This window comes from Melitaea cinxia, chromosome 18 (assembly GCF_905220565.1).
Source record: "Melitaea cinxia chromosome 18, ilMelCinx1.1, whole genome shotgun sequence".
Lineage (NCBI taxonomy): Eukaryota > Metazoa > Arthropoda > Insecta > Lepidoptera > Nymphalidae > Melitaea > Melitaea cinxia.
Genome location: NC_059411.1, coordinates 6,552,948 through 6,571,631, shown reverse-complemented (window position 1 = coordinate 6,571,631; position 18,684 = coordinate 6,552,948). Strand labels below are relative to the sequence as shown.

General features: G+C 42.6%; 1 protein-coding gene across 1 annotated transcript; it reads left to right on the top strand.

Annotated features, from left to right (window-relative positions):
• The first annotated feature begins 4,751 nt into the window (after positions 1–4,751).
• Positions 4,752–5,483, top strand: LOC123662485. The gene has a single exon (XM_045597328.1). The coding sequence runs from the start codon at positions 4,752–4,754 to the stop codon at positions 5,481–5,483; it is 732 nt and encodes a 243-aa protein (XP_045453284.1).
• The last annotated feature ends 13,201 nt before the right edge of the window (positions 5,484–18,684 follow it).

Sequence of the window (18,684 nt, the reverse complement as noted above, 5' to 3'; positions counted from 1 at the left end):
TCTATTATTTCCAGGTTAGATTGTTATTACAAAAAAAATTCCACGTATGCCTTAAGTTTGGATCTTTAGTAAACTTGCAAAAATTTATATTACACATTATGGTATAATTGTAGTAAAATGTGTTAATACTCGTAAGTATTGTATTATATTTAATTAAATGCAATCTATGATCTATCTATACATCATAGATCAAGTAAAAAAAGGTAGATAACGCACCTAGAACAGAAAACTGAAGCCACTTTTTTAAAGATGTGTGAGTGAGTGAAGTGTTGACACCTTTTAAAAAAAGTCCCTAAAATTTTTATTAAACAATTAATTTAATATAGGTAAAATGGGTATGTGAAAATAAAAACATGTTTATAGTTTTAAATAAATTTAATAAAAATAAAACAAAAAATCGGTAGAATAATAAAAAAATATATTCGTAAGATAATCGTATGAATGGACACTTCCTATCCCCTCTGTTTATCTCTTTTCAGTTTGCAGTCGGTTTTTTTTAACTATTTTTCTTAAACATAGAATCCTTTATGTTGTATAAATTTTTTAAATTTTGTCGCTTAGAACTCAGAGTCATCGTCATTGTTTGCATTTTACTAATATGATGTAGTCTTATGTTCAAATATTTTTCAATCACTAATCGTATTAAATTGACTTTATGCGCATGGCCAGCATAATCGTGGTCATTTTCTTAGTCTTACAGCCGCTACCCATTCACCTCTTATTAAAATATTCGTTGGAAACCTAAAACCATGAAATTTGATAGCAAAATATGGGTACCTAGTTTACTCAAAAATTGTAAAAAGTTAAAACATAAAACAAACGAGTTAATAATTCATAAATATATTTTGATTTTTTTATTTTCAATTTATGTAACATAAAATAACACGAGAAAAAAAAAAAACAATAACTATGTCTACTTTTTACTTAATTATTTTTCTGATTGCGTACAATTTACTTACCCACATTTTGGGGTATTGAAAAAAAGAACTACTGGCAACATTCCCGTGGTACGTCATTTCGTGACATTGAAATTATAAGTTCCGAATAACCTCAATATTATTTTGGAATAGCAATAAATTTAAAGTTTTATATGTACTTACGTGTGAAACGATATTCCTTCAGATTTTTTGTTTACTTTGGTATTGTTTTTGCACCATTTAATCACACAAGACGGCATTTTATAAGCAAAGTTACTGTATGAAGCCTCGTGACATACTAACGAAAATGAGCGTAGTTTGATGCATATGTGTGCGTGAGCGCGTGTATTTACTTGAAGGAGCCGAGTTTTGTGGCTTCACTAACAACAAAGGCCGCGCATTATCTACTTTTTTTTACTATATCTATGCTATACATATATAAAAGTGAAAGGTCACTCATCACGAAATCTCCAAAACTTTAAAAGCTAAAAACTCGAAATTTGGCAGACAGGTTCCTTATAAGACGTAGGCATCCGCTGAGAACGGATTTTACGAAATTCGACCCCTAAGGGGGTTAAACGGGGGTTGGAAGTTTCTATGAAAGTCCTATGTGTTTGAAGTAAGAGACTTGAAATTTCAAATGTATGCTCTACATATAGTGAGAAGGTGTTTAAATAATACATCTTTAGAAATCAACCCCTTTTTGGGGTTAAAACGGGGGATTGTAGGTTGACTCATTGATCACGAAATCTCCGAAACTATAACACCTACAAACTTGAAATTTAGCAGGTAGGCTCCTTATAAGGCGTAAACTACCGCTAAGAATGGATTTTACGAAACTCGACCCCTAAGGGGGTAAAACGGGGGTTGGAAGTTTGTATGAAAGTCCTATGTTTTTAAAGTAAGATACTTGAAATTTACAATGTATGGTCTATAGATGGTGAGATGTCCAAATAATGTATCTTTAGAAACCAACTCCCTTTTGGGGTTAAAACGGGGGATGGTAGGTTGACTCACTCATCACGAAATCTCCGAAACTACAACACCTACATACTTGAAATTTGGCAAGTAGGTTTTGTATAGGACGTAAAAGATAAAACGGGGTCGGAAGTTTGTATGAAAGGCCTATGTTTTTAAAGTAAGAGACGAAATTTAAAATGTATGCTCTATAGATGGTGAAAAGGAGTCCAAATAATGCATCGTAATCTATATATATATAAGAGAAAGGTCACTGACTCACTCATCACGAGAACTCAAAAACCGCTGGATGGTCCATCCATCCAGGATGGACAAAGGTGAAATCTAGCAGGGAGGTAGATTATAGTTAGTAAACGTCCGCTAAGAACGGATTTTTTGATATTCCACTGCTAAGGGCGTTTGATTGGGGTTGATAGTTTGTATGAAACATATAAAGCAGTCTGATAGGTTATTTATACTCATCATCATCATCATTACAGCCTATACAGTCCACTGCTGGACTTTTTCTTTTTTTTTTTAATTAGGCCTCCATAAGTCTACGCCAAAAATAACGTGAACTCATGTGTTTTGCCCATAGTCACCACGCTGGGCAGGCGGGTTGGTGACCGCAGGGCTGGCTTTGTCGCACCGAAGACGCTGCTGCCCGTCTTCGGCCTGTGTATTACAAAGCCAGCAGTTGAAGCAGCAAGGGAAGATAGGGGGCGGCTATATATTTTATTGCCGTAACAACACAGAGATTTTGTCCAAATGAAAGTCCAGTAATAAAATAAAAAATAAATAAAACAACTACCACAGGTTAGCTGGAAGAGACTTCTTCTAGAGTTATCTCTACCGGCTTTCTACATATAAATTATATAATGTGTATAACGCCTGACTGAGCGCAGTAGTCAGTGGTCGTCGTCCGGGCTACATCTGACGCCCGTTAGCAATAGTTTTCATTCATTAGTTTTGTTTCATTGCATATTGGAAAATTACTAAAATCGGAAACATCGACATTTTTTTTATTGTCCTTATGGAGTCTTAACTTAAACACGCCAATACGCCAACACGCCAACATGCCAAAACTCCAACACGCCAACACGCCAACACGCCAATGTGCCAATACGCCAACACGCCAACACGCCAATGCGCCAACACGCCAACACGCCAACAGGTCAACACGCCAACACGCCAATGTGCCAATACGCCAACACGCCAACACGCCAACACTCCAACACGTCTACACGCCAATACGCCAATGCGCCAACACGCCAATGTGCCAATACGCCAACACGCCAACACGCCAACAGTCCAACACGCCAATACGCCAACACGCCAACACGCCAACACGCCAATAAGCCAATGCGCCAATACGCCAACACGCCAATGCGCCAACACGCCAACTCGCCAATATGCCAATACGCCAACACGCCAATGCGCCAACACGCCAACACATCAATGCGCCAACACGCTAACACGCCAATGTGCCAATACGCCAACACGCCAACACGCCAATGCGCCAACACGCCAACACGCCAACAGGTCAACACGCCAACACGCCAATGTGCCAATACGCCAACACGCCAACACGCCAACACGCCAATACGCCAATGCGCCAACACGCCAACACGCCAATGTGCCAATACGCCAACACGCCAACACGCCAACAGTCCAACACGCCAATACGCCAATATGCCAACACGCCAATACGCCAATGCGCCAATACGCCAACACGCCAATACGCCAATGCGCCAACACGCCAACACGCCAATACGCCAGCACGCCAACACGCCAATGCGCCAACACGCTAACACGCCAATGTGCCAATACGCCAACACGCCAACATGCAAATACGCCAACACGCCAATACGCTAACACGCCAACACGCCAACACACCAAAACGCCAACACACCAATGCGCCAACACGCCAACACGCCAACACGCCAATGCACCAACGTGCCAACGCACCAATGCGCAGGACGCCAACAAAAATAACAAACCTGTTTAATAACGAACCGTTATTTATGATATTATAGGTCCGGAAGAAGCCATTTCGCCATCTAAGGACATCGTGGCAGGATAGGAAATTGACTTACCCTTTTTGCGCTTGATAAAGCTCCAAAGAAGTTTAGGGTTTGAAGACAAAGTTGTTTCCAGGCTATTCAAATACAATTTATAGTTTAGATTATGAAGCTTCGCGCAACGTTCCCTGAGCAACTTAATAGTAATTAAATCCCGAGGGTTGCCTTTTTTACGATATTTAAATTTTTCATTGATGACTTTTATCAGTGCTGCAGAAAACCATACCGGAAATTTACTAGACCGTGATTTGGATTTGGGCACATATTTAGCAATGATAATTCTCAGAACAGCAATCATAACTCGACAATTTCTTCTCCCAAGAATATTATTCGGGGCACTTGTAATTTTGTCATAGTCAGCTTTGTAGAAGCGGAACCTAGCCCCAATACAAGATTCGAGCTTTTCCTGAAAGTTAATTTTAACGGAAAACTCAATAGGAGGGTGTAATGGTTCTATCCTGGAAAGAGGGTCCTTGCTTTCACTCAATTGGGAGATAACCAGAAAGCTATTCATTATTATTCATCGTTCGCACGTCGTTGGAAGTGGTAGTTGCACATCGTTGCTTAAGTTTTTCTGTTATCTTTGAGTACAATAGTAGTTCTTAGTGCCATTATCTGTGGTGCGATATTTGTTTGTGCGCAGTGGTATATATCTAATAAATAATAATTCAAAGTGAAGTAAGTGTTTGGGACCTGTTTTCGCGGTACTGTTCTCACTGCATTCGCATATACTTGGTACAGCATTTGACGAAGAGAGACAACATTATATTTTCAATTGCGTTTTGCTGCACCGACGATGTCGTTACAACTTACGCCGCCGGCCCTCTACGCATCGAGCCCGGAGCTACCTACAAACACTGAGAGAACCGACTTTGTTAATATGCGTAAGCGGAAGCAAATGGATGGTGATGACGTTGTTGTTGCATTGGAGAAGAAATTTGAGCATCAGCTGGAGGCTTTCTATAACAAGGTAACACAAAATATCAATAATGCCATTACAGAGGCGGTCAATGTGGCCCTAACTCAACAAATATCGAAAATATCATCATCATTAGAGAACTTAAATACAAATGTGCAGAAACTTTCTACAGACAACATAAATATAAGGAAAACACTGTCCAAGGTAGGTGAACGGCTGCTGGAAGCTGCAAAGTCTCTTCAATATGCGTCTGAGAATAAAAAGGAGTTTGACAAACGAATCCAGGCCATCGAAGATACTGTATCCCATTCTTCTGTCTTACAAGACCAGATACTTGAACTCGAGAATAAAATATCAGTCATGGAACAGCAGGCGAGACAGTGTAATATTGAGATATCCAATCTCCCTGAAAGGCGTGGTGAAAACCTGATAGACATTCTAGAAAGTATAAGTAATGAAATCAAGATACGAATTCAGCGTTCCGATGTAATATCCATACACCGTGTACCTCATGCGGATCAAAAGAACCCTCGGCCTAAAAACGTTATCGTTAAGTTTACTACGCGCGTAATTCACAATAATTTTGTCACGGGATGTCGTGCTATATGATATTTGAGAGCCAATTCATTGACGAAAGCAATCTATAAAATATTACGCTACAACGATTAATAAAATAAAAATATTCCAAAATCGAAAAAATGTATCTCTTTTCGTACAGATGAGATAATATAAAAAAAAATATCCCAGCTGTTATGATAATAATTTTTAACAAAAAAAAAACGACTTCAAAAAGGAAACTAAAAAGTGAAAAATAAATTTACTTAGTACAAAGTAATTCGTATTTTGATTTAGTTAATCAGAAATGATTAAATAAATAGTTTATAATTTTGAAGTCGGTGCCAAGTAAAACAATAACTACTCTAGTATCTACTCGTAAGTTGTATTCAGTTTTCTTTCATAATTTGTTTCATTGACTATTAGGTTGAATACTGTTATTATTCTGTTATTGTTTTGACATATCTAATAATATTTTTTGTACTTGTTAGTTGTGTGTGTGTTGTTTGTATTTGTTATTGTAGCCAGGTTGTTGTAGTATTTACTTGGCACCAACTTCAAAATTATAAAATATTTATTTAATCATTTCTGATTAACTAAATCAAAATACGAATTACTTTGTACTAAGTAAATTTATTTTTCACTTTTTAGTTTCCTTTTTGAAGTCGGTTTTTTTTTTGTTAAAAATTATTTTATTTTACAATTTTTAGTGATGGGTAGACCTAACAAGGATGCTTTTTCTCTTATGTCGGGGGTTTGGAAACATACACAATACACAAGCACAAACACCCAGATCATGACAAACATCTATATGGCCAATACAAATGTCTGTCGGGCGCGGGTATTGAACCCACTAACGCCAGCGCAACAGCCGGTGCTGTGACCGCTGCGCTAACGCGTCGACATACTGTGAGTAAAGTTCGCTATCAGGTGTACGTAATAACAACCGGGACTGACAGCCTAGCGTGTTCTCCGAGACTAGGTTGGGAGAACCACAAGGATTAACAACTAGACCAAAAATAAATATTTATATAAACATAAATATCCACTCCGAGCTGGAATAGAACCCGCGACCGTCGGTGTTTAGGCGCCGCCGACACGGCACATGCACCATTATATCAAAGCGGTCGTCAAACAGCAAAAGGTAACTGCTGTAAATTGTTGAGAAATTCCCTCGAGTGTTTATGGGCTCCATCATCAAACCTGGTCCTGCGACACAGATGATCACACAGCAGGTAATTGCTATAAATCGTTGAAAAGTTCCCTCGACTATCTTTCGTCTCCATCATCAGACTTTAATGGCACTTGTAACTCATATAGGTGCAAAGTTCTCATCAATAGAAACGAATTAAGTTCAAACAGCAGGTAATTGCTATAAGTCGTTGAAGAGTACCCTTGACTACCTTTCGTCTCCATCATCAGACTGAAATGGCACTTATAACTCATATATATGCAAAGTTCTCATCAATAGAAACGAATTAAGTTCAAACGGCAGGTAAATGCCATAAATCGTTAAAGAGTCCCCTCGACTAACTTTTGTCTCCATCATCAGACTGTAATGGCACTTATAACTCATACAGGTGCAAAGTTCTCATCAATAGAAACGAATTAAGTTCAAAAAGCAGGTAATTGCTATAAATTTTTGAAGACATCCCTCGACTATCTTTCTTCTCCATCATCAGATCGACTCCATTCCTTTATTAAATAGTAGTGCTTTATAGTACTTAATGAGAAACATGATTAAATTTACTAGTCACCCTTACAATTTTTGAAAGTTTCCCTCGATTTCTCTGGGATCCCATCATCAGATCCTGGTTTCCTTATCATGGTACCAAAGTATGAATATCTCCTTTCCAACAAAAAAAGAATTATCAAAATCGGTTCATAAACGAAGAAGTTATCTCCGAACATACATATATATATATATATGAGAGAACGGAGAGAACCGCTGAGAACGGATTTTACGAAACTCGACCCTTAAGGGGATAAAACGGGGGTTGGAAGTTTGTATGAAAGTCCTATGTTATTACGGTAAGAGATTTGAAATTTAAAATGTATGCTCTATAGATGGTGAAGAAGTGTCCAAATAATACACCGTAATCTATATATATAAAAGAGAAAGGTCACTGACTCACTCATCACAAGAACTCAAAAACCGCTGAATGGTCCATCCAAGCGGCTAATTGGTAATGCCAGTTTGGTGAAATCTCTTTACACTCTGGCTCACCGAAGAAAGGTTGCCAGTCTAACGGTCTTTTACAGGTTGTACTTTGGGGAGTGTGCCCTGGAGCTGCACGAGCTCATACCCCCATCTCCTTTCTTCCATCGGACTTACAGACGTACCGCAGGCTTTCATCCCTACCTGATTGATATACCTTTCATACGTAAAAAGCGCTTCGAATCATCTTTTTTAATGCGCACAGCCAAGGAATGGAATTCCCTGCCGGCGTCTGTGTTTCCGAGTTCATACAAACCGAACATGTTTAAAGCGCGAGTGAACAGGCTTCTTCTGGGCGAACTCGCTCCATCTTCGACCTCGTCTGTGCTCTAGAGCTAGACTGAGGTCAAGAGTAAGCCCATAACATTAAAAAAAAATCCATCCAAGATGGACAAAGATGAAATTTGGCAGGGAGGTAGATTATAGTTAGTAGACGTTTTCGACGTACGTCGACTGGAAGTTTGCCGGGAAAACTTTGTGACACACTAATTTCAACGCGGGCGAAGCCGCGGACACAGCTAGTTTTATTATAATATTATCTTTTAGTAAAATTGACTTGGCTTTCTTTTTTTGCAGCAAAAAACAGAACAATTCGGCATTTTTTGAAGGACGTTGATGCAATCGCGCAACTAGATTTAGTTTAGTGATCTGTGCGGCTGCAACTAGTTTTATTGTAGGCGTAGGACCATTTGTACTTATACCTTGACAGAGGGGAATGCCTGTACGTGGCTACTCTCCTCCGTGTTGCTCTATGGCTGAATTCAAATGAGACCTACTTTTTATTTATTTTATTTATTTATTTATTCTTAATGTACACCGAAATACAGACACATATAAAGAAAGATACACTAGATCTCGCTAAACAGCAATTTCTTCCAGATAACTTTTGGATACTGGACACGATACAGTAGCAGCGGTTAGAAGTGTGCACAAATTAAGAAGGAAATATCAATAATAACTAGATAAAAACTACGATATGATAGACTTACATAATTAATAAAGAAGAAAAAACATATAAATAAGTAAATATTTTGGTATATAATATATAATATACATATACACTCACCTCTAACTGCAGTGGATGGGACGGAACATAGTCGCTTAATTTTTATTACTTTCTGTAATTTTTTAAATATAGTGTGTAGTTATGTATTTTATAATGATTAATTTTTTTTAATATCAGTGTGATCCTATTTTGGCCATATTTGTACATTATATTGTAACATAACGCTGTCGGATTGCCTATAAAAAAATATACACACACATATACATACATAAACACATATATACATAAACATATAAAAATATATACATATACACACACACACAAACACATAAATATGTACATATATGTACACAAAGTAAACTACAAATCGCGACAGTTATGACTTAATGAGCGACATATAATGCTTTTTAAGGCGTTGCTTGAAACAAGCTTGAGTTGGAGCTTGTTTTATTGAAAGCGGAAGAGAGTTCCACAGACGGGCAGCATTAACAGTAAATGAATTGGAGTAGAAGGAGGTAGAATGGGGAGGAATTTTCAGAAGCAAATTGGATTCAGATCTGAGGGAGCGCTCATGGGAATCGCAAAGAAACGTAAACCGTTCTTTAAGGTAATGAGGGGCATTAGGATTAAAAAGAACACAGTAGAGTAGAGTAAGTACATGGGTATTCCTGCGAAGGCGAATTGGGAGCCACTTGAGTTTACTGCGAAAATCGGAGACGTGGTCATATTTACGAAGACCAAATATGAACCTTATACAGAGATTTTGAAGGCGCTCAAGCTTATTTAGTTGCTCCTCTTTGAGATCCAGAAAACACGTATCTGCATAGTCAAGGATTGGTAAAAGTAGTGATTGTGCCAGCGCAATTTTTGTAGGCAAGGGAAGAATGTACTGGAGTCGACGGAGTGAACCGACAGCTGCAAACAATTTCCGGCTTAGCTCAGTTAATTGAGGTGACCAAGAGAGATGACGATCGAAAGTTCTACCTAGATTTTTCACTTTATCGCTGACATTCAAAACAACTTTGTTGAAGAGTACAGGAGGTACAAGTAACCAATCAATGCTACTGACTAGTTTTGGACTACCCACGATAATCACTTGAGACTTAGAAGGATTAACGTTTAACCCGTACGCGTTACTCCATTTAAAAATAAGGTCCAAGACATTATTTAGTTGGTAAATACTCGTGGGTAGATCAGCCAGCTCGGAGTATTGGAAAAAGTGGTGCGGTCAAGTGGCTATCCGTAAAGAGGAGTTTTTGGAACCAACAACTAGTCTGCAAGCTGACAATAAAATTGTGATGACAAGCGAGCCTTCGACTTCATCTGCAGTGTCCAATGTCGAGACCGAGTCGATGGTGTCACCGGCGCCCTGTTTCATGTCTACCACTACCGAGCCTACACTTAGCCAGGAACCGACCAGCAGCAGCACCAGCTCACCGTTATCTTTACGTTCTGCTAAATTGGATGTTGGTTTCTGTGCGACTAAAGACAATATCGAGGATGAATATCTAAAGGCCCAAATTTTAAAAAAGACCTTGGACTACACCTAAAGATTACAAGTTTCCCGTTTCTACAAAACAAAATTTGCGCTTTCAAATGAAATGGATGGAAAAATTCCCCTCGTTGGCATATTCTGAATATAAAAGTAGAGCATACTGTAGAATTTGCGTCGTAATGAGACGTTCGCTTGATGAAGGTATAGGGGACTATCAGCGGGTCGGCCAGTTTGTAACCGATCCTTTTTTCAAGTGGAAAAATGCACTAGAAATATTTGAAACTCATGCAAAATCAGGATATCATAAACGAAATTCGGAACTTACAGATAACTTCCTAAAAGTAATATCTTCTCAAGCGGTTTCAGTCGATGAGCAGTTGACTTCTGAAAGAAAGAGACTGCAACAAGAAAACCGAAAGAAACTAATCCCTATTGTAAAAGGAATCATTTTTAGCGGCAAACAAGGTATACCTTTAAGAGGTAAAACTGATTCGGGACGGATCCACATTACACCTGAGCCTTCAAAATGAGGCAAAAAAGCAACCACTTCAGAATGAGGGCAATTTTCGAGCACTATTGCGGTACGCAGCTGAATCGGGGGATAAAGATCTTTCTGAGTATTTGGTCACTTCTCAAAAGAATGCCCTTTACTCGTACCTCTCCTCACAGATGCGTCAAAACATTTTGCCAATAGTAAAGTTGGAGTAGGAGTTTTCCACTTTCAATATAATATTGTGCTGTGTGGCTACGGCACTAAAGAATTTAGCCACCCCCTCTCCTCTCTTCTCCGTGGGTATCGTAAGAGGCGACTAAGGGATAACACAGTTCCGCTACCACCTTGGAACTTAAGAAGCCGACCGATGGCGGGATAACCATCCAACTGCTGGCTTTGAAATACACAGGCCGAAGACGGGCAGCAGCGTCTTCGGTGCGACAAAGTCAGTACTGCGGTCACCAACTCGCCTGCCCAGCGTGGTGACTATGGGCAAAACACATGAGTTCGCGTTGTTTTCGGCGTAAGCTCGTGGAGGCCTGTGTCCAGCAGTGGACTGTATAGGCTGTAATGATGATGATGAATATAATATTGTTCAAAAAATCAAACTTCCTCCTGAATGTACAGTATTCTCCTGGAAATGCTTAGGTATTTTTAAAGCTTTAGAATATATCAGGTTAGCTAAACTTAAAAAATCCATAGTTTTCACAGATTCATTAAGTTCTATTCAAGTTCTTGTCAAAAATCCTTTTAAAATTAAACAAAAGTATTCTTATATATTTGGTATTAGATAATTATTAACTGAGTGCACCGAGAAATATCTCTTAATAACGCTTGCCTTGATCCCTAGCCATTGTGGAATAGAGGGGAATTTCAGAGCAGATACTCTAGCTAGAGAAGCTACAATAAGTGGTGACCTTTTTCCATATAAAATTTCCTACCCAGATTTATTAACTTTGCCTAAACTTTGTATAGATGAGTCGTGGCAAGTGTCCTATGATTATAGTAGTAGACAATAATTGTGTTTGCTCGCAAAGGAAAAAAAACCGACTTCAATTACATCGACGAGTAATACAACGTAGATCGACGTTCCCCACACACCATCACATAGTGGCCGGTGACGTCAATGCCTGGAGCCACTGGTGGGGCAGCAGCTCCGAAGACCATCGAGGAGCACAACTCCATAGATTTATCACCGAGATGGACCTCCATATCCATAACAGCGGGGAAGTTCCTACGTTCGAGACTTACAGAGGAGACAGGCTATACTCGAGTTGCGTAGACCTGACTCTAACCAGTCAATCCCTTCTCGCGAGACTGGAAACCTGGCGAGTGGAACGAAATCTGATCACATCTGATCACAACGCCATTACGTTTAGTCTGCGCACTGAGGGGCCTTTGAAACCATTGGACCCAATCTCGACGCGCAGATACAACACCAAAAAGGCGCGATGGACAGATTTCTCCGCTACCCTAACAACCGGCCTCGCGGAAGAAAGCGTCACTCTGGAAGCCGTCCTAAATGTCTCGAACAAGGACGATCTCGATGGAATAATCGCAAAATACGTCGCGATCATTCACCGCACGTGCGAGAGTACCATCCCGAAGATAAAACCTTGGAAAGGCGACCCCCGACCGCCCTGGTGGTCGGTAGAGCTAGATTCCCTGAAAAGGGAGCAACTAAGAGCCAAACGTCGCATCAGAAATGCTGCACCCTGCAGAAGGGCTGGCGTCATCGAAGAATACGTACGGGCCAAGGAAAAATATAAACAGGCGGCAGACGAAGCAGCCACTCAGAGCTGGAAAGACTTCTGCACGGCACAGGACCGTGAAAGCGTGTGGGACGGCATCTACAGAGTCATCAGGAAGACCTCTCGTAGACACGAGGACGCATTGCTAAGGAACGAATCAGGCGAAACACTGTCACCAGAACAGTCGGCTAAACTCCTAGCAAAAACGTTCTACCCTGACGACTCTGTAGAGACCGAAACCGCCCATCACAAACAGATCCGAGAGGCCGTAGAAGGCAGAACTCCCGCGGAGTTAGAAGATCTGTCCGACGACGACCCGCCGTTTACGGCCGCAGAGCTGGAACAGGTTCTTTTGAGCCAAAATCCCAAAAAAGCTCCAGGCCCAGACGGGTTAACGTCGGATATATGCGCGGCGGCAATAAACTGCAACAGGGAGTTATTCCTAGCGCTGGCGAACAAATGCCTATCGCTGTCCCACTTCCCCAAGCAGTGGAAAGTCGCCCACGTACGCATCCTCCGCAAACCAGCCAAAGAGGACTACACCCACCCGAAGTCCTATAGACCTATAGGACTCCTGTCAATCCTAGGAAAGACAGTTGAGAAAATGCTTATAGGTAGACTTCAGTGGAGACTCTTCCCCACGCTGCACCGAAGCCAGTACGGATTCATGCCACAGAGGGGAACGGAAGACGCCCTCTACGATCTCGTCGAGCATATCAGGCAAGAAATTAAGTCCAAGAAGATAGTACTTCTGGTATCGCTTGACATAGAGGGCGCTTTCGACAATGCATGGTGGCCGGCTCTCAAAAAACAGCTAGTGGACAAGCATTGCCCGAGAAATCTATACGCTATGGTCGCCTCATACCTCCAGGACCGAAAGGTCATCGTAAATTACGCCAGAGCGACCAGTGAAAAGGAGACCACGAAGGGTTGTGTCCAAGGATCCATTGGCGGGCCGACCTTCTGGAACCTCATACTGGATTCGCTTCTGAGAGAGATCAGCGCGATGGGAGTTTACTGTCAGGCCTTTGCGGACGACGTTGTCCTCGTTTTCTCCAGCCAAAAAACCAGCAACCTACAGACCTCAGCCGAAACCACCTTAGCGGCCGTACAAGAGTGGGGTATACGTAATAAGCTGAGCTTCGCCGCGCACAAAACCAATGCGATGGTGCTCACTAAAAAACTCAAATACGACACCCCCATAATCCATATGTCCGGCACTCGACTGAGGCTTGTAGATAAAATAAAACTGCTGGGGCTCATTTTGGACTCAAAGCTCACTTTCAACGCGCACGTATCCGCCGTATGTAAAAAAGCGGCGGACATTTATAAACAGCTTGCGCGCGCGGCGAGAGTGAGTTGGGGTCTGAATGGGGAGATCGTACGGACCATATATGTGGCGGTGATAGAGCCCATCGTTCTGTACGCAGCGAGCGTATGGTCCCCTGCAGCAGAGAAGCTATCGATAAGGAAGCAGCTAGACTCACTGCAGAGAGGATTTGCACAAAAAATGTGCAGGGCGTACAGAACGGTGTCTCTGACATCGGCACTAGTCCTCACCGGCCTGCTCCCGTTAGACCTTCGCGTTCGAGAGGCGGCCATACTATTCAAAACCAAAAAAGGCCACAGCACGGATCTTCTTCCACCGGGAAGAGAGCTAGAGCGCAGGGTGGGACCAATGCAAAATCCCCACCCTTCCCTACTCATGACAACAGAGTACGAGCGCTTAGAGAATCTGAACCCCGAAGTCCTTGAAGAACACAACATCGTCGGGCCCCTCATCTTTACCGACGGTAGTAAAATAGAGGGTAAAGTAGGAGCTGCCCTCACATGCTGGGACCAAGGCAGGGAAGTAAGATACTCTACTTTCCGGTTAGAGCCGCACAACACTGTCTTTCAATCGGAGATGTACGCACTCTTCAGAGCCGTGGACATGGCAAAAACCTCAAAGTCACGCTCCATTAACATCCTGAGCGACTCGAGGTCATCTTTAGATCTGCTGAGGAGCCCCTCAGTGACTCACCCTCTGGCCCTGGAAATGAAGAGTCGAATCAGACAGCTCCGGGAGGAGAATAAGACAGTGCGGTTCTTTTGGTTGAGGGCCCATGTTGGAACACCGGGCAATGAGAGAGCGGACGGGTTGGCCAAAAAAGCGGCCTTGACAAAAAAGACGGCACCTGACTACGACAGAGTACCCGTCTCGTATGTCAGAAGGCAGATCAGGGAAGAGACTGTCAGGATGTGGCAGGAAAGATACAATTCTTCGGAGACGGGCTCGGTCACGAAAATATTCCTACCGGATGTAAAGACCGCTTGCAGGCTGGTAAGGAAATCGGCACCAACAGCTGTCGACACAAAAATTCTGACCGGCCACGGAGGATTTGCGGCGTATCTCCACAGATTCCACCTCACTGACAGTCCTTCGTGTATCTGCGATCCGAATTGTGAGGAGACAGTTCTGCATGTTATACTGGACTGTCCGAGATTCAGTAAGGATAGGCTGGATCTGGAACTCAAACTCCAGACCAAACTTGAGCAGACCTCGCTCCATACCATCCTGGAGAGCGAAACAAACAGAACTGTCTTCCTCACATTCGCGAGAAAGGCCGTCAATATAGCCACAAAAAGGAACAGCACGACCGCTCCACCACCTGCTGTAATACCTACGCAGAGCGCTAACACCGTCGTCCACGCAACACACACACACGCAACACACGCCCAAACATACAACGCACAACCACAAACACAACAAAACTGTGTCCAACAAGCCACCCAGAGTAACAGCTCAACGGGTCCGCGGATGACTCCTGGCCGCACCCTTCTGGGTCAAATAACAAAGGCCATGCCCTCCTCGCTGCAGAAGCTGTTCAGGAATAGAGCCGACCAAAACGCACCTCCGCAACCGACCCACAGCGGGATGACACAATCCTCGCTTAGCGAAGGGAACGGAAGCGAAGAAGTGGGAATTAAAACCAAATGCGTGGCTCTGTTCATGGACAGCGAAGTAGAGAGGATGGGAATAAGTTTCTGTCGTTCCGAAGGACGCGATCGGCTGGCGATTTCGCCGGGGCTCGCTTTACTGTTAAAGGGTAGCACGCAAAAGACAAGTATAAAGCGCACTAAAATCACAGCGCTATCGCAAGAACGGGAGGGCGACTCGACCTACCGTCTGGTGCGTTTGAACAACAAATGCATCGCGTTGTTCGAGTGGGGAGAGACGTCCCCCTTCGCGCAGTCTAGTGTGTGGCTACGCCGGTTGAGCGAGACCCCCGGTGGAGTCCCCAAAAGAATTAGCGTGGATTCGATGAGGGTCGGATATGATAGAGGTGACGTATCTGATAGGTACGGTTGCCTAATGGCCTCCAAGTACAGTGAGGTCATAGTCTACGAAGACAGGGGGGAGGATCTCGGATATCTAAGACCGAAATCCATAACACCGACACCTCCTGCATCTCCGGCTGTCGACGAGTCCACGCTCAGCGGCTCGGAGCGCCTACAGCAACGGATCGAGACCCAGAAGGCAGAGCGAATTAAGGCAAAGGCTACACCTGAACTGAGCTCGATGCCACTGGCGACCTTTATCCACGCAACCATCTCCCCAAAACCAGGCAAGCTCCCGCATCACCTCTCTCCCAAAAAGACTGGACAGGCTGAGCGGCAATCGGCGGCGCTGAGCAGGTTCACCAGAGACAGTAGTCCGAGGCACCCAGAGGCGTCACCGGCCGCTCGTACTAAGGCCGACATGGGACATGTAACACCGCCGAGACTTCGACCTGCGACCACACCGCTACAACATACGGAGAACGCCCTAATCGAGTTCCTGGCGATAATAAAGGCAAACCGCGAGGTAAGCCTTGCCACCTGCAAAAAGATCATGCAGGCCTACCAGTATGATCACCAAAGATTACTGGAGGTGGAACTCGAGGAAGCCGAAGCGGCCATATATAACAGTGAAACCCGACAAACACTCAAGGGCAAGATGTCGGGTAGGTATATGGCAGCGTATAACAGCACTGCAGGCTTCGTGAGCGCAGTCGAGTCGGAGGGGAATGACGAGGAGCCACAAACCTTCGAAACACCTGAAGGGGACCCAGTGGTGGTAGTGGCCAGATGCACGAAGGTAATGCTGGGAGACCGGATGCTACGGATGGCGAAAACCATCTCAGGCGACCGGGACGGCTTACTGACCGTGCCCTGGGAACTACCATCACTGGAGTGGATAAACGGGGTACCGGGATGCGGCAAGACAACTCGCATAGTCGGGGACTTCGATGAGGACACGGAGGTCGTGATTACGACCACAGTCGAGGCGGCCAAAGACTTGAAAGAAAAACTGGCGCACCGCTACGGCAACAAAGCCAAGCAAAAGGTGCGTACTATGGCCTCCGTACTAGTTAATGGTTTCAAAGAGGGCTCAAAAATCAACCGCCTAACGGTGGACGAGGCCCTCATGAACCACTTCGGAGCCATAGTAATGGCCGCCCGACTATCGGGAGCACAGAAGGTGGTCCTCATCGGAGACATAAACCAGCTGCCGTACATCGACAGGGACAACCTGTTCGAAATGCGGTACTTCAGACCAACCCAGATAACAACCATCTCGTGCGAGTTGTCATGCACGCATCGTAATCCCAAAGACGTCGCCCTTGCCATCAGCGAAGTTTATAAGGACGTGTACAGCTCAAGCTCAAAGATCCGATCTTTGCGAGTGGAGAGCCTCACGGGCGCGCGTATTCCTGCAGGAAGAGACCGGACCTTATACCTGGTCTTTACGCAAGAGGAGAAGAGGTTGCTGACTGACCAGGGATACGGATCCGGGGAGGGATCGCGCGTCTTAACCATCCACGAGGCGCAGGGCCAGACCTACGAGGACGTCATAGTCCTCCAGACGAAGACGAGGAGGCTCAGGATCCACGACAGCGTTTCGCACGCTGTAGTCGCGGTGACTAGACACACCAACACCTGTGTCTATTACACCGACGACAGGGACGACGCAATTGGTCGCTTTGTGGCGAGGGCAGTGGAGACCACGGACAAGGAAATACTCGAGCACAGTCTCAAGATGGCGATTCATCACAGAGACGCAGCCGTCACTGAGAGTGTGCTCGATATGTTGAAAACTTTTGGCGTGTGAAGAAATTAGTTTCAGTAAAGAAATAGGGTGTACATAAACATATAAAGTTAGTGTTAAATTAAATAGTATTAATTACATATTACAAAACGTGTGCAAAATAATTTTACATGTGTACCAAATTAATTAGGATAAATTATATAATATTGACTACAAAAAAAAAAAAAAAAAAAAAAAAAAAAAAAAAAAAAAAAAAAAAAAAAAAAAAAAAAAAAAAAAAAAAAAAATCTTACTAACAGTAACCTAGGCTAAGTGTATATTGTAAGTAGGCCAGCAGGCCATAAGTGTATATATAAGGTAACTAGGACATAAGTGTACATATACGGTAACTAGTATATAAGTGTAAATATAAACTTAGATAATAAAACTGACAGTAGGAATACAAAAAATATATAATATATAGTAATTAATATATATAGAAGTAAATTTAGTATAACTTTAAATTTTTGGTCGGTGGACTCACGTAGGATTAGAGATACTAAGTCTAGTTTAATTAGTCCTCTAAGTTGCATGTGTAAGTACCAAGTTATAGAAACTAACAAACTAATATTGGAATAATAAAAGCACGGGCATTATGAGCCCGTGGATATATATTGTTATATAAAAAAAAAAAAAAAAAAAAACGTAGATCGACGAAAAAATACTCAAGTAACTGCGCGTTATCAAAGATTACTCAAAAAGTAGTTATCAGATCTCAATGAAATTTATATGTGACCACATGACAAACATCAGCTTTCGATTAAATTATAAATTATTAAAATCGGTACACCCAGTAAAAAGTTATTGCGGATTTTCAAGAAGTTCCCTCGATTTCTCTGGGATCCCATATCAAATCCTGGTTTCCTTATCATGCTACTAAACTAGGGATATCTTCTTTCCAACAAAAAAAGAATTATCAAAATCGGTACACCCAGTAAAATGTTATTGCGGATTTTCAAGAATTTCCATCAATTTCTCTGGGATCCCATCATCAGATCCTGGTTTCCTTATCATGATACCAAACTAGGGATATCTTCTTTCCAACAAAAAAAGAATTATCAAAATCGGTACATCCAGTAGAAAGTTATGCGGTATAATAAAACGTAGGTCGACGAATAAAGCGTCAAGTAAAAACGCATTATTAGATATAGCTCGAAAAGTAGTTGTTAGATCTCAAATAAA